The sequence below is a fragment of the Pinus tabuliformis genome, chromosome 1_2, assembly GCF_031772625.1.
Source record: "Pinus tabuliformis cultivar Carrire ecotype Pingquan chromosome 1_2, CPIR1, whole genome shotgun sequence".
Taxonomy (NCBI): Eukaryota; Viridiplantae; Streptophyta; class Pinopsida; order Pinales; family Pinaceae; genus Pinus; species Pinus tabuliformis.
The window spans coordinates 997,309,128-997,324,758 of record NC_142298.1 but is presented as its reverse complement, the minus strand read 5'-3'; the positions used below and the strand labels follow the sequence as shown (position 1 = coordinate 997,324,758).

General features: G+C 34.3%; 3 protein-coding genes across 3 annotated transcripts; all 3 read right to left on the bottom strand.

Annotated features, from left to right (window-relative positions):
- Positions 1-1,728: 1,728 nt before the first annotated feature.
- On the bottom strand, positions 1,729-2,600 carry LOC149209423 (serine carboxypeptidase-like). Its single transcript, XM_089398621.1, has 3 exons — positions 2,445-2,600; positions 2,045-2,303; positions 1,729-1,880 (listed from the first exon to the last, which is right to left on the bottom strand). Exons 1-3 carry the CDS (start codon positions 2,598-2,600, stop codon positions 1,729-1,731), a joined length of 567 nt encoding a protein of 188 aa, XP_089254747.1.
- A 1,289-nt stretch (positions 2,601-3,889) lies between these two features.
- Positions 3,890-7,899, bottom strand: LOC149209422 (G2/mitotic-specific cyclin S13-7-like). The gene is made up of 10 exons (XM_089398620.1): positions 7,780-7,899; positions 7,596-7,685; positions 7,327-7,488; positions 7,141-7,200; positions 6,947-7,045; positions 6,583-6,761; positions 6,006-6,291; positions 4,349-4,465; positions 4,166-4,255; positions 3,890-4,051 (listed from the first exon to the last, which is right to left on the bottom strand). Exons 1-10 carry the CDS (start codon positions 7,897-7,899, stop codon positions 3,890-3,892), a joined length of 1,365 nt encoding a protein of 454 aa, XP_089254746.1.
- A 169-nt stretch (positions 7,900-8,068) lies between these two features.
- Positions 8,069-11,154, bottom strand: LOC149209421 (uncharacterized). Its single transcript, XM_089398619.1, has 4 exons — positions 10,964-11,154; positions 8,824-8,953; positions 8,628-8,685; positions 8,069-8,341 (listed from the first exon to the last, which is right to left on the bottom strand). Exons 1-4 carry the CDS (start codon positions 10,974-10,976, stop codon positions 8,069-8,071), a joined length of 474 nt encoding a protein of 157 aa, XP_089254745.1. The 5' UTR covers positions 10,977-11,154.
- Positions 11,155-15,631: the final 4,477 nt, after the last annotated feature.

Genomic DNA, 15,631 nt, shown 5'->3' with positions numbered 1-15,631 from the left:
ATCGCCTCCAGTAGTCCTCGTCCTAGGTCGACTTCCACACAGATCCTTGTGCATGCCTGCAAATTATCTTTGGGTTCACTGCGATCTATGTATTTTCCCACAGCATTTCCTATAGCTTTAACTGAGTCATCCCCCCCAGCAATGAAGAGGGAGATGGGGCAGCCGTACCCAAACTGGAACAGCATTCGGGATATCAAGTTCTGGATCAAAATCCGGGGTCCATTTGTTGAGGTAGAGTCCCCTGGAGTCCATAAAATATGGTCCGTTCCTGAATATTAGATCTTCGTCCTCCTTTGTCTGAAAATGAAATGTGAAATATCCTCTGCCACAAAATCTAATAGATATTTTACCCTGAATCTTGTCCGACCAGTTCCTTTCAACCCATTTTTTCACTGTTCTGGGCGACGGCCAAAGTCCTGTAAACTGTCCTATTAATCCTTTCTCTGCTAGGGATAGGGCTGCCATGCGTGGGATAGCAGGCGACAATTGCACTTCCTGTAATACATCTAGTTTCTTTACAAACTTTGTTGCTGCAGGTCGGGGTCGCTGAGGAGGGAGAGATTTCACCAGGTTGGAGAAGGCTCGTTGTAGATCTGGATCCCCGCGGGGTGGATCCGAAGGATCCATGCTGGGTCGCGTTCGCACTCAGTCGTAGGCTCTCGACTCAGGTTCGCGCGCGGAGCAGCTAAAGTTGGTTGAATCTGTCAGAACACTCTCATGGCTTTGGAACTGGAAATGTCACACACGGAGAAGGGTGGGAGTGAAAATCCCCAACCATCATAGCATATTGGGAATTCAAGTCTTTACTTAAACACGTTCTAAAGGAAAAAGGAAAAAGAGAAGATGCGAATATCATTGTCGAATATCGCATCAAAAATACTACTTGGAAATATTGGATGCATATATAGCTCATTTAGAGGGTTAAGTTCTCTCACTCAATTAAATTACCTTGAAAGTACTTGATAAATAGAGGAGATGGAACATAAAATAAGTCATTCAAATTTTGAGTTTACATACTTACTTGGAAAATGAGGTACATTCTAAGAATTCAAATTTTAACAAGGAAAAATTAATGTAAAATGGGTCATTAAATATATAAATAAAAAATAAAGTAAATCAACTTGTTTCCTTAACATATTTTGTTGTATTAATAAAGCTATACTAAATAATGTATTACGTAGTTAGAGTAAAATAATGTGATAAGCCTTTATTAACACTACTACATGTAGGGGGGTTTTAAGACAATATTTGAGTCAATTGTCTTAACTTAAGACAAAAAGAAACTCAAATATTGTCTTAAATATTGTCTCTAAGCGGGTGTCTCAAAATATAATGTCTCAAAAATTTGTCTCTATAAAGAAAATATAGAACACATATTATTATTGTCTCTATAAAGACAATTTGATTTGTCTTTCTAGAGACAATTTCATTTGTGTCTCTTTAGAGACAATTGCATTTTTGTCTTTTTAGAGACAATTCCATAATTCAAACTATTGTCTCTCTAGAGACAATATAAAAAATTATTTTAAAAAAAATAAATAAAATCATTTTGAATGTCTGTTGGACCGTATCGTTCTCACCTGGAACAGATTCGTAAGATAATAAGTAGGCATCTTCCACACAATACATCCATTGGGACCATATGACCTGCATCATGAACCTGGTGCAGCAAAATAGAAGATTCTGTAAGGAAGAAATTATCTACTTGTACAATGAAATCAAAGATGATCATCGAGTGCCTTTTACCTTGAGAAAACTGAGTGGTCCATAACTGGTTATTAAACCTGCTTTCTTATCATCTACAAGAAAGGATTTTGTCGGTGCCTTCTTGAAATTCTCAGTTCCAGACCAATCCATGGAATTCACCCATCTTGAATTGCCTGAAAGACACATAATTTGAACAATTAACTTTTCAATTTTGAAGATTAGACTGACAAGCCTGAAAAACACAACTGCAAATAAGTTAATAACAGACTTAACACCTAAATCATAAAGTCATTGTCCAAAACAAAAACAATATGTTATATGTATACAGTATCATTACCTAACCAATTGTAAATGAGATCATATTCTCCTGCATAAACTAGCAACTTAACACCATCCTCCAAGAGTGTTGGAATGCCAACTTCCATCTTCCGCATCCAGTCAGTAAGCATAGCTTCATAAACCAAGGGGCTACAGGAGACAAATTTTCGGCTGCCAACCCCCAGGGCATCCCTAACGGAACCCTGGTTTAAGTAATTCTCCATATTTGAAAAATCATAGCACAGGCCACCATTGCACTCCTTCCAAACATCATAGTACTGCAAAATATAAAACAAAATAATGAAAACTAATATCGTAAGATATATAAAACAATGATGGCAAACTACATTTTAAGATACAAAATGCTGATAAAATAAACATAATGTCTGGCTATCCAGTATTTAGAATTTAAGTCTTAGATTGATATTCCCAGCTAATGCCATAATGGAATTGAAAATTGAGGTGCACACCAAGTATGATGCAAAGCATGTGACAGTCCCTTTGGTACCTGGCAAGTTATCACACCGACTATAATCAGAACCTACATTAAGAACCTTCGATAAGGGATCCAGCATAAGATCAGTCGTAACCAGTTACTTAAAACACTTCACAAATGGTAACTAAGGATCATAAAGCAAACAACATTTAGCCATCAAGCTTCTCACAATTTAAAACATAGCAATAAGATTTCAATATGAACACATACAAATCTAGTTCAGTAAACAAAGTATACATCTGATAAATATGAAAATATGCATTTTGTTCCAAATTTTAATAGGATTTCAGCCCCATGAAAAAATATTCCTTGAAATTTGATGACTAGTTTATATTTATAGGTGACTATTTCTGAGATTTTTGGGCTGTTTTTTATGGATTAAAGGTCTACAAGTATCAAATACATGAGATATATTATCAAAAACGATAAAAAGTGGACCATACTGCAAAACGTTTGTAAAAACACACAATAAACAAGAATGAACTAACTAGAGGAGGGAAAAGCATCACCTATGCACAATATTTTGAGATCCAGATAAGCCTTCACTGATGTTATGGAAAACGCTTGCACAAACAACTTAAAAAATACATTGAATATTTCAAAAACCACATCAACGAACAAGCCTTCCATAGCGGATAAGTGTTCAAAGCCCTTAACACAAATTTTATGGATTGTACTTGCTCATTATGTACTGAAGCAAACACAGCTCAACCAAGAAGAATGTTAGATTTTCCATCTGAATAATAGATAGTACGACTTGTCAGTACAGCAGGGGATTATTAGGAATATAATAAAGAAAAGTAATTTAAAACATGAATGCTAGATTTTATGAGGCATTTTCGAAAGTAGATTTGATCAATGCCACACAGGCTGCTTTCAACAATATAAAAAGTGGTGTCATTCAAAACTTTACCACTTTGTTGGAATCAGCTACCTTTAGAAACCTAAGGAGGAATACATATGGCCGAGTGGGAATTGTAAGCTTGAAGTTCAGTTGCTTTAATATCGTAGACTCCTACGAAGAGTTATTATCAATTGATCAGTCAATCTGAATGTTTGGAGACTATGTTGCAATCAATGACAAAGAATTATCAGTTAGAGCTAATTACCATGGCCACTATCTATTCTGACGTGCATTCATTTGGGAAGATGCGGATGAAGTCATTGACCTGTAGCCAAGTATAAACCGGCTCTTATCAATATTGTGTTACCTATTATAATATAATTTTTGTGTTGATTCCAGCATAAAGCGTAATCTTCTGTAGGAGTAGATATTGCTGGTGTATGTACTTTTATACAGCCAACAAAGTGTTCTTTTAATTAGATATATACACATCCTTTCTTACATATGTCAGCAAGTCATCCTACCTATGGAGGACAGACTTCTTCATATTTGCTAGCTATAAACATTGCAGCGATAGCAAGTAATGGCAAATTCTTCCTTGCAATACTCTGAATAGAAAGGTATCTGTCAATGATGTTCGTAGTGAGATACAATGTCTCTGGCATTAATTCCAATTCCAGATGCACCTGAAAATTTTAAGATTTTGATGTCAGGCCTAAGAGATAGACCATATAAATCTCTTTTAGATCTAATTTTGACAGCAAATGGAAGTTGGAACTAGCATAGGAACAAAGTTGTACCTCCACCAACCAATCAATCATGACTGCCCTCATCTTTGTGTTGATTTTAACCTGGTTTCTCATATAATCTGGAGGTACACAACTCACGTCCTGGGCATACATGAATGCTAAATTTTAGTTAAGGAAAATAAAACTTTACCTTCACCCTAACAAGAAACTGCAATCATTGACAGAGAAACATACCTCAATTGTCCTATAGAATTTGTATATATCTTCAACGTATTCAACAACTGCCAATTGGTTTTCAATGTTTCCATCATCAATGCTAGGAAGCACCTGATGGGAATCCCTGAATGCATCCTGAAATACATTCATCAAGATTATTAATCATTTTCAGCCGACTTACATCATAAATAAACACAACACTAACTTGAGGCTATCAAGATAACTAATCATTTTCATCCAACTTACAACATGACTAAAGACAAAGCTATCTTAAGGTTATAAAACTTGCTAGTAATTTGGAGTGGACATGGATACTCTTTGGTTTGTGTATATTTGTTGAACAAGAACAAGAAAAGTATAGGAGAGTGACACAGACCTCACTTTGAGATGTTAGCATTGCAGTCTTTGGTTTGTGTATATTTGTTGAACAAGAACAAGAAAAGTATAAGAGAGTTTTAGATAGAGGAGGAATGACCTGTTGTAGAGTTTTGAGAACCCAACGTTTCGGACTACCAAGTGAGTCCATCATCAGGGGACGCGACAATAGATAATCTTCAATCTTAATGATGTATCCATGAGCTGGGTTTAGGGTATATATATATCCAGGTTATTAAAGAATTATGTGAGAAATTAGGTCGGCCAGTGTATTTATTTATTTATTTAAATATTTTATTATTTATTTATTTATTATTTTTATTTATTATAATTTCTTTATTCTATTTTAATTTTCTTTAACTTTTAATTTTTAATTTGATTATATTTTTTAATAAAAAATTTTTGATGAAATATGTATCTATATATGTTTAATGTTATTATTTATATATATATATATATATATATATATATATATATATAGATATATATATATATATATATATATATATATATATATATATATATATATATATATATATATAAATAATTTGATTTAATTAATTAATTAATTATTTATTTATTTGTTATATTTAATTAACTTTTTATTATGATTATTAAATTATTATTAATTATTTATTTATTTTAATTTCTTTATTCTTATTTTAATTTTTTAAATTTTAATTTTTTAATTTAATTATATATTTTAATAAAAAAAAATTGATATATATATATATATATATATATATATATATATATATATATATATATATATATATTTTAATTTAATTTAATTAATTAATTATTTATTTTTTTATTTTTTTATTTATTATATTTAATTATTTTTTTATTATGATTGTTAAATTATTATTAATTATTTATTTATTTTAATTTTTGTTTTTAATGTATTATAATTTTTAATTTTTAATTTTTAATTTAATTATATATAAAAAAGTTTGATGAAATATGTATCTATATATGATTATTGTTATTATTATTATGTATATATATATATATATATATATATTAATTTAATTAATTAATTATTGATTAATTAATATATGATTAATTAATTTATCACTGTTATATGATTTGATTAGACCAATGAATTAATGCTTAAGGAAGAGGGTTAAGTGGAGTTTTCTAATGATTGTTAGTTTTTGTTTTTTGTTTTTTGTTTTTTGTTTTTTTTTTTTTTTTTTAGAGGAGGGAAAGGTTAATCTGAGTGGCGATTATTTAGAGGAGGGAAAGGTTAATCTGAGTGGCGATTCCCTATTTAACAGTATAAGAGAGTGACACAGACCTCATTTTGAGATGTTAGCATTGCAGTCAATGATGGTGCAGTGTGTTTCCTGGCTTTCAGTTGGCTAGGTCTTTCTAATCCCCCTTCTTGTGCACTTGAGTCGATGTTATCACTAATACAAATGACAGCGTCATTGCTGGTGGTGCAACTGTCATCATTGGGTAAGTTGGCAAGGCATAAAAAAGCAACATAGCCATGACATGGATCTGAATACTTCTCATGAACATATCTCAGCTCATTTCTTCCTGCACTTAAGTGGAAGTCAACCATGAAGTTTGCACATTCCCTAGAACAAGTAAATCAAATGTTATTCCTTAACAACGTACAGGGTTAACTAAATGTGCACACACCCCAGACAGTTTGATGTGCACATTTGTCAATCTTTCCCATATGTAGAATTAGATACAATTTCAGACAGGTTGCCAGTAAATTAGTGTTGTAGCAAGTCCACTAGGTTTTGGATATATAATCTACAGATTGCGTAATTCATGGAAATTCCTAAGATATTTAGCATTAAGTATCCTTTGGAAGGTTAAACTCATTAAAAGCATGGTGCCTTGAGAGCTAGAAGACTTACTTGAGATCTTCTTTTGAGTAGCCTGTGTGAAGAGCAAGTGTTTTACTCCAACATGGATACTTCTTCAAAGCGCATTGAGAAGTGTAGGCAGCAGCAACAGTAAGGATTGATGGACTATATTTGATCATTTTGTAATGAAGCAAACACAACTCAACCAAGTAAAATGCTAGATTTTCTATCTGAACCATGCCATAATACATTTAATTTTTAACAGTAAAGGAGAGGATTATTAGGAAATACAATGAAGAAAAGACATTTAAACCAAAATCTCAATTTTCCAGAAGCATTTTGAAAGTCAATTTGATCAATACATCAGAAGATTATTCTGACAATACAAAAGAAACAGTGGAGTTGATCACTTTGCCACTCTGTCAGAACCAGCTGCCTTGAGAAACCTGACAAGGAATACACATGGAGTGGGAACGATAAGATTGAATTCCAATCGATTTAATATTGTATGCTCCTGCCAAGTATCATTATCGATGTATCGCTCACACTGAATCTTTAAAATCTATTGTAATTAAATGAAACAGAAAGATATCAGCTAGAGATAATTACCATGGCTACTATCATTTTGAATGTGTATTGGTATCCTGAGATGCAGATCAATTCATTGACCTATAACCAAATATGAATTGATTCTTCTTATGTCAATATCAACAGCCAACCAGGTATTCTATCAATCAGATATATGCAAAAGGTTTCCTTACAGTCATGCTTATGGATGTCAGTAAGTCATCCTACCTGAGGAGTGCAGGTATCTTGAAATTTGCAAGCTATAAACATCGCAGCGATACCCAGTAATTGTAATTCCCACTTCCTAGCAATATAAATAGAAAGGTATATATCCATAATGTTTACAGTGAGATACAATGTTTCTGGCACTAGTTCACATTTGTGATGCACCTGAAAAATTTAATATTTCGAGGTAAAGCCTAAGAAATTGCCCACGTAAAGTTCTTCTAGATCCAACATTGGCAGCAAACGAAGTTAGGATAGGAACTAATTTGTACCTGTATCAACCAATCAATCAGGGTTTCCCTCATTGTCTCATTGATTTCATCCTGCCTTTTCATATAATCTAGAGGTACACGGCTCATGTTCTAGACATACGGGACTGCCAATGATTACTAAATGAAAATTAAAAATTTACCTTCACATTCACACAAATATCCAATCATTGATAGAGAAACATACCTCAATCTTCTGATAGGACTTGTATATGTCTCCAACATATTCCGCAACTGCCAATTGGTTTCCGAGGTCTCCATCATCAATGCAAGGGAGAAACTCTTGAGAATCCTGAAATACCCCCATCAAAATTATTAATCATTTTTATCCAAACTACATAATAGATAAACATAAATCAATCTTACAGCTATAAAACCTCTTATTAATTTGGCGTGGATGTGGGTACCTTTGGCTGATATATATTTGGATTTGAGCTAGTACATAAAACAAGAAAAGTATCAGAAAACTAATAAACTTAATCAATAAGACAGACCTCACTTCGAGCTGTTAGCACCGCAGTCTGTGACTGTGCTATGGGTTTCATTGCTTTGAGTTGGCTAGATGTTTGTAATCCCCCATCTTGTGCACTTGAGTCTACGCTATCACCGATAGAAACTACATTATCCTTCTTTCTAGCAGTGTCATTCTCAGCCTTCCTTCTGACAATCCACCTTTGTTTGTTTCCCCAGACTGCCTTTGCCTCTGCTTTGGCTCCTGCCTTAACAACAATATCATCTGCTTGGAATTGCTGGAATCAAAATGGGAAAATTAAAGAGTGAGATTCCATGCTTGGGCTCATAGAAAATAGAGAACAGAATGAGTCCCGTGAAATGAAAACAAATAGCAACAAATTAAACATGCCTAGAAAAACAAAATACTAGGCAGGAAGATCGAAAAAGCAGGTGGCTGAACACAGAGGTTTTTCCTGGTTGCTAGTTCAATTCCCCAGGAGATTGTCCTTTATAAACGGTAGACCCAGTTCTTTACAAAAAAACAATAATTCAGCTTGCTTAATTGACTCTGATTAAACTTACCTGAGTGTTGGGATTGGCTCCCTTGTTGGCATTGACAACCAAGTTTACTCTAGACCTCCTGAAATAGTAGTCAATCCAATAGTGTAGGACTTGACATTAGAAGCAGAGGCCACCAAATAGAAAGAAACAAAAACCCAACAGCAGATTGATTCAATTTATACATCTAAAGGATAATAAATAACATAAAACAACATACTCCATCACCACATCTTTGTTGATATTGCATTTGGGGTTCCGAGCTCCCACCACATTGCCAATGTCTCCTAACGCCTTCCTATTATTGTTGCCTTGTTGTGCTTTTTGATTGGGTGCAACCATTGCAAGGCCTGCCATTTTGCGCGCACATGATTTCATGGAAAAACAAACTAAAAAATCAGCTTAAAATGCAGTTTTTCTATGGGTCTTCAAAACATGGGCTTCAACCCTTCATATTCTCTGCATCTAGGCTTGGATTAGCCAGGCAGATATTTCCTATATCAATTACTGACAGCCAAAAACATTAGAAGCAGACCCATCCAACTCTCCGAGTCTCCACCACTTACAAGAGGACAAAAGTTGGAGAAGGTGCTGCGGGAAAAAGAAGCGGACAAAAATAAAGCTAGGGGATCTCAATCCCTACTAGAAAAATATGGCAACACCTTGGGTTCATAGGAAAATGCATAGGTATGTACTATGTTTTTCCAGAGTATTTTAATTTGCAAGCAATTTGTTAAGGAGTTCAAAAGCCTGTGCACTATTAAGCACAGGAAATCAAGAATGAAAGCTAGTTCAACCCATCATCCCAACCCTAACCCAAGGATAGGATGAAGAGTGGCATACAAAAATGTTGTATTGGGTTGTACAAATATAGCCACAGCACTCCCTCTTTTCTTTTAATACATTATTATAAAAAAATATTGTAATCAAATCTGCAGTAAAATAGAACCATTGTCTATGGTTACAAACCTGGATCCTAAGAAAAGCTGCACTAGGATTGACCCAAAGTCAGATCCATAGGATTGCTACTTTATGTAAAGACATCTTAGCATGAAAAACTGATAAAGAAGTTGTTAACCTGCAATAGTAATCATCTAGAATTTGGAATTGGCAAAACCCTGTTAGAAGATGCTTATATGCAAGATTCATGAAATGTGCATCTATTCTGTTTCTGATTCTTTCCTTCATGTGATAGTAGGATATTCTACTGTGTATTGACTTGATCACTGCTACTATTTTCAGCGGAGTACTCTCAGCTGATTATATCAGTTATGAATGAGCTACTCGTGATCCCAAGATCTTTGTGATCATCAACTTATTATCATGTACAAAGCTAGGGATTGCTAGCAAATTCTGCATCCTCATCAAAAAGGAAATGAATATGGATTAAGAGCTCATGTAGAAACTCCTTTATGCCAACAGACATTTTTCTCATTAATATATGTCAGCATCTTAGGCTGAAGAGGAAACTTCTCGTATACTTTTCATTTCTAATATGCTATTCCAAGTTCTAGTCAAAGTACTTTCATATTATAGTTTCCATATAATTTCAACACGAAAATGTCAATCTTCCAAAATGACCAACAACTTCTTGATTTTCAATTGTAGATCTTATTAGACACTTCATGGATATATTTGAATCTAGTGTAGGAACAACCAGAAAATAATCTCAGGCAAACTAAGAGGGATACTCCAAAAAATCATCAGTTAGGCATGAGCTAGTCGTGAAGGAAAATAACGGACAAATATACAAAGACAAGGAAGAAACTGGCTTACATTATTTCCAACAAGAAAAAAAATACACCACTGAACAAAAATTACTTTAATAATTGCATTCCCCATGTTGGTGAGAGCTGCAGAAAACTATTTAAATAAAGATTACAACAGGAAGCGTAGTGTGAGATTTGCATACAAGAATATTGCCAAAATATGAGGTACCATTTTGTACTGCTATTTTTTTAAATGAAGCACAACACTGTGAAAAGAATTATTTATCAATGCCATACATCCCAGATGAGGGTGTAACTATTTCTTTGTTTATTTTGGTTTATGTGCATTATTTCCCATGTCACATGATGACAGTAATCAGAAACATATTATGCAACTACGCAACATGATGAATATTGATCCATTCAAAATCTTTTTAAGGTCTACCAAGAAAAAATAATGAATTGCTGAAAACAAGGATAGAACCTTGTAAGAATCATCGCCTTTGGACAAAAGTTATATTTTAAATACATGGAATCTAACTAAAGTTCCACATCTGAAAATTGGAATTACAGATGGATATGCGGCAATGATAGCTTCTTTGTAAGGTAAGAAAAATGCAAGATGATTAGGGTGAAGAAGAGGATACTCACACGCTGGCATCATCCCTACCAAGAAGTTTAACAGGGGTTCCTGATCTGGGAGACATCAAGTGAGTTGCAGATAGCTCCTCTACACCCAGAATCCTTCCAGGCCACCAGGACCCATTTCTCCTTCTCACCCACACAATGGTACCAACGGCTGTATCAATTTTGGGCGTCATAGTAGGTGCTGCTGCACTTGATTCTCCCGTAATTGTCTAAAAACCAAGAATCCAACCCATCTTAGATGCCTAGTACCCACCGTCTCATTTCCATCTCCTTTTATCCCTCAACCGACCTGGTTAACCTGCAAATCAAACCTCAGATATATCAACAATCACCTCACACCCATGAATTCAAATAATCCCAAATCCCATGTCTATAAATAAGATTATGCAAAGAGTAATAAAGGGCTAGTAAGACACAACTAACACACTTTGAAATCCCAAAAAGGCCATGTCAGTAGAATGAAAATAGATATGCTACAAGTCAACATTTGGGTGTGTACTTTATGCCTGAATGCTTCTGGAGACCGTTTTAGTAGAAGGATATGATGGGTTTGAGTGACAGGGGCTTCAAATAGTTGGCTTTCTTAGTTGTTATTGTCCTGGAAACCTGCCCCCTTAAATACCCACTTCACCACTTTCGGATCTGTGCTCATCGAGGTGGTCCAAAGAAAAAAGAGTTTTGTTTTTCCTAGTAAAGGGGATTCAAGAAGAACCAAACTTGTAGACAGAATAAAAATGAATAAATACTTGAGCCAGTAATATGTACAAATAAATTACCTTTACACCTTAAGCTATTAAACCTTGCGCAAGTACAATAGATGTGGTAGTTCTAACACCTGCTAAATCATTTGTCTTTGCTGCAACCTATCTTACCAACTTGGCCCTAATATTTTCAACTGGGTCCTCTAATTCAACCTGTCAGAAGCAAGGTGCAACATTGAAAAGCATTAACTAAGCTGGATTAACTAGACAAGAAATAAAAATTTTACTTGACTCATCAACATCTGGCACACAAGTATTTTTTTTCAACTGTTTAAAGTGTCATTCATTACTCTACTATGGCTACTGCACCAAACTTCCTCTTCTTTCCAATGTTACCCAATGAGGCAAAGTGGCAACTGTTGTCATACTACCTATAGCATATGCAATCTTCCCTTATTCGGAATAGAGAATTACAATATCTTCATATTAGCTATCTCATAAACATGAATTCCATCTAGATTTAATTCATATTAGCTATCCAATTGGCCATCTAGATTTAATTCACCACTGTTGTGCATAAACAATACTTCATATGTGAGCACCAGATATTGAAGGATCTGTTAGGACATACAAGTTTTTTCTTGAGCCCTCACTGATTTGATAGCTTTTCTAGAGTGAGCGTTGCCTTTTGATTTGGTGGTGCCTTTAGTTTGGATACTTTGGGCATTCACATGGAAACTTAGGAGCCTAGGTTGTGTTCCTATATGACCCAACATGCTTCTGGAACCCTTGGAATTCACCGAGCTTCACGAAAAATGTTTAAGGCAAATCTGCCCAAATTGACATAACTGTTTTTAATACTTTTTTCCATAAAAGACTAACTTTGGGAGCAATTTAAGAGAAGGTGGTGATGAATTTTGAAAAAATAAAACATGAATTTTTCGGGAACATGCTGATTTACAAAAACCTCTTTCATATTTTCAACAAGTGTCATGTTTTGGAAGATTCAAATGGCTCTCTAAAGCCTATTTTTCAGAAAATCCCCAGATTTATTTTTTTCTACTTTTATAAAAACACCTAACCGTGAACTGATGGTTATGGAAATATCCAAGTGTCAAAAAGCATTGGCTCTTTAGCATCTACGTCAGTGATAATTGTTGACAAATTGCACCCATAAGGTCCTAGTTTCTATGTCATCAAAAGTCGTTGTTGATATCAATCAAAATTTTTTATTGACAATAATACTATGACACTAGAGCATTTCTTATGCTATAGGAATAAATTGTTGCATTCATGGACATCTGAATTGGATTGTTTAGTGATCCTGGTGGATCTTAACTACAAACAAAAAAACATCAAACGAAGACCATCTCGAAGTGAAAGGATTTATTTTCAAGGGAATTTGTATTAGGTGTTTCAATTTGTATTTTTCAATTCATTTGGACAGGACGGTACACAATGGATAAATGTACCGCAGAAACAAATGTAAAGGTTGTCGGTTATAGCAAATTTTTTCAAAGACCCTAGTCATCGTTTATGGCTGAAGATAGTCCATACTTTATTAAGTACACTCTCCATTTTGCAGGTAGAGCCTACTATCAAATAATTGTGAGACAACATGATCATTTTCTTTTAAAAATCATTACCATTAAATGGGAAAAACATTGTAATTGTTTAACAAGTAAGAAAGTTAAGGCCAACAAGATTGTAAAGTTCATTCCTGTGTTATGGTTTTGGAGGATGGAACCTGAAGAAATTAAGTTCTCTTCTACTATTTATAATTTCACTTGACAGTGGTGATAACAGATTTTTGTTATGCCTGTCACTACTAGTCATGCTTTCAAACTATAAGTTGGAGATTTTAGGCAGCCTGTATCCAATGCAAGGGATTATTAGAAAAACTCGATGATGTTTCACATACTGCTATCATAATGGTTTACATAATGAACTACAGAGAATTTCCTCAGAAGAATTGAAACAAAATAATGATAGGAATAGAGAAAGTGAGGCCTTCTTAGATAATGAATCTACGGAGGAATATAATCTCATTCCAGAAAAGTTTACGATTACTATTAATGATGAACGCCTATAAACATCTCATAAGCATCATTATGAAAATTACTCACCATCCTTGAGACTTATGTTCTATATGATTCAAACTGTGGAGACTGCCAACAAATGAGTGATTTTTTGTCTCCTTTTGTTGCATTAATAGGTGATGAAAATGAAGCATTTTTGTGCTCTATCTACTCTATACACATGGCATGTGATGATTTCAGATTGAATGAGGTGGAAGAGTATTCTAAGGCAGGGATCAACCAATTTGGGGCTATTGTAGATATTCAAGAAGTAAATTTGATTATTTCAAAGGTAAACGGCAGAGTAGTCAAATAATAAGATATTAATAATAACTGGAAGAGGTTTTGAAAGAAAGGAAACAATAATTAAAAATTAGATCCAAATTTAGTGGCATCAATCTGGTTCTTTAAGGCATGAAATCAACAGTTCCAGATTTCAAGAGCATTTGAGATTGCATAAAGTCTAGTGGTTCCTGCATACTATGGTAATCACACTAGTGGTGACTACTGTAGACAACCACAATCACACTAGCGGTGCCTATTGTATACTATTTTGTTTGAAGTCTATATTTAGGTCAAAAAGCATTACAACTGGCCCAAAAATTTCAGGCACTAGGTGGGGTAAAAAAGACCCGTAGGTCAGTTAAACAACTGACCACGAACAAAAGTTCAATTACTTGACAACAAATGAATTCCATTTAGTTGACTTGCCGCACCAAGGGGTGCTCTTTCATCAAAATCAACCAAAATTTGCACCATAATATTGGCCCTAACAACTAATTCGCACCTCCAAGAGAAGTGAATCCTCGGGGTAGCCTAGCATGGGAATGTCATCATCCTTAAGCTACAACCCCATTGGCATGTCTCAACTAGTGCTATCACGAGCACCTACATCATCCCTACCGACAAACAAATGAGATCAACAACAAAACAACAAAAATAAAATAAACCCTATTTTCTCTTTCTTCCTAGTTCCATATTTCCCTTCACTACCACTGAGCCTCCATTTCCTTGATTTCAATGTAAAAGCCAAATGCAACTGAATTATTGTTTCATGGTCTAAAATGCAACGAAAATGTGACCGAATTATTGTTTCATGGTATACGTAGTTAATCTTTCCATGATATTTTTTGAATATATATATCTATATATATTAAAACATCCCCATCCTTTGAAAAGAAAAAAAGAATGTGGACACTCAAAACCGAGAACAAACTGAAAGTTGATGTTACTGCAATTCAAGAGCATGTCCACAACGTGGAATTATTAATAGTAAACTACTTGTGTTGAATTTAACCCAAATTCATTGAAGGTAATAATTCTGGAGTTTGATTTAGTGGGAAGTCAAAAGGAGTAACCCATCTAGCTTAGTAGTTAAAGCCCAAGGTTCCTAATCTTGTAGTCGTGGGTTCGAACCCTACGTTTGGCGTGTTGTGTTCATTTAATGCATATTTTGAAATGAAATATTTCTATCTTTGGATTTCTTATTCTCTGAGCTCCTGTTTGATAAAACCATCGGGATTTATTATTCTCAAGTCCCTATTTTGGAAAAATACTAAACAACCATCGCTAAGTTTAACAGACAACAATTATCTCACGTAGTGGGTTCAAACCCCAAGCTAGGCGGGTGTTGTTGTCTATCAATCAATTTCCAGTTTGGGAAAAATTCAAAAAAAGCATCGTAGGGTGTGGATTCGAATCCCATGGTATACGGGTGTTCATTGATCATTTAGATTTATCCTCATCCAAGATCCCTGATTCAAACCCTAGGTAGGCAGGTGGTGTTAACTATCAAGCTTCTGTTTTGGAAAAATACAAAACGAGCACAAAACAAACATCGGCTAAAGCCAAATCAAAGGTGTTAATAATGCTCTACAGGATATAAACATTAT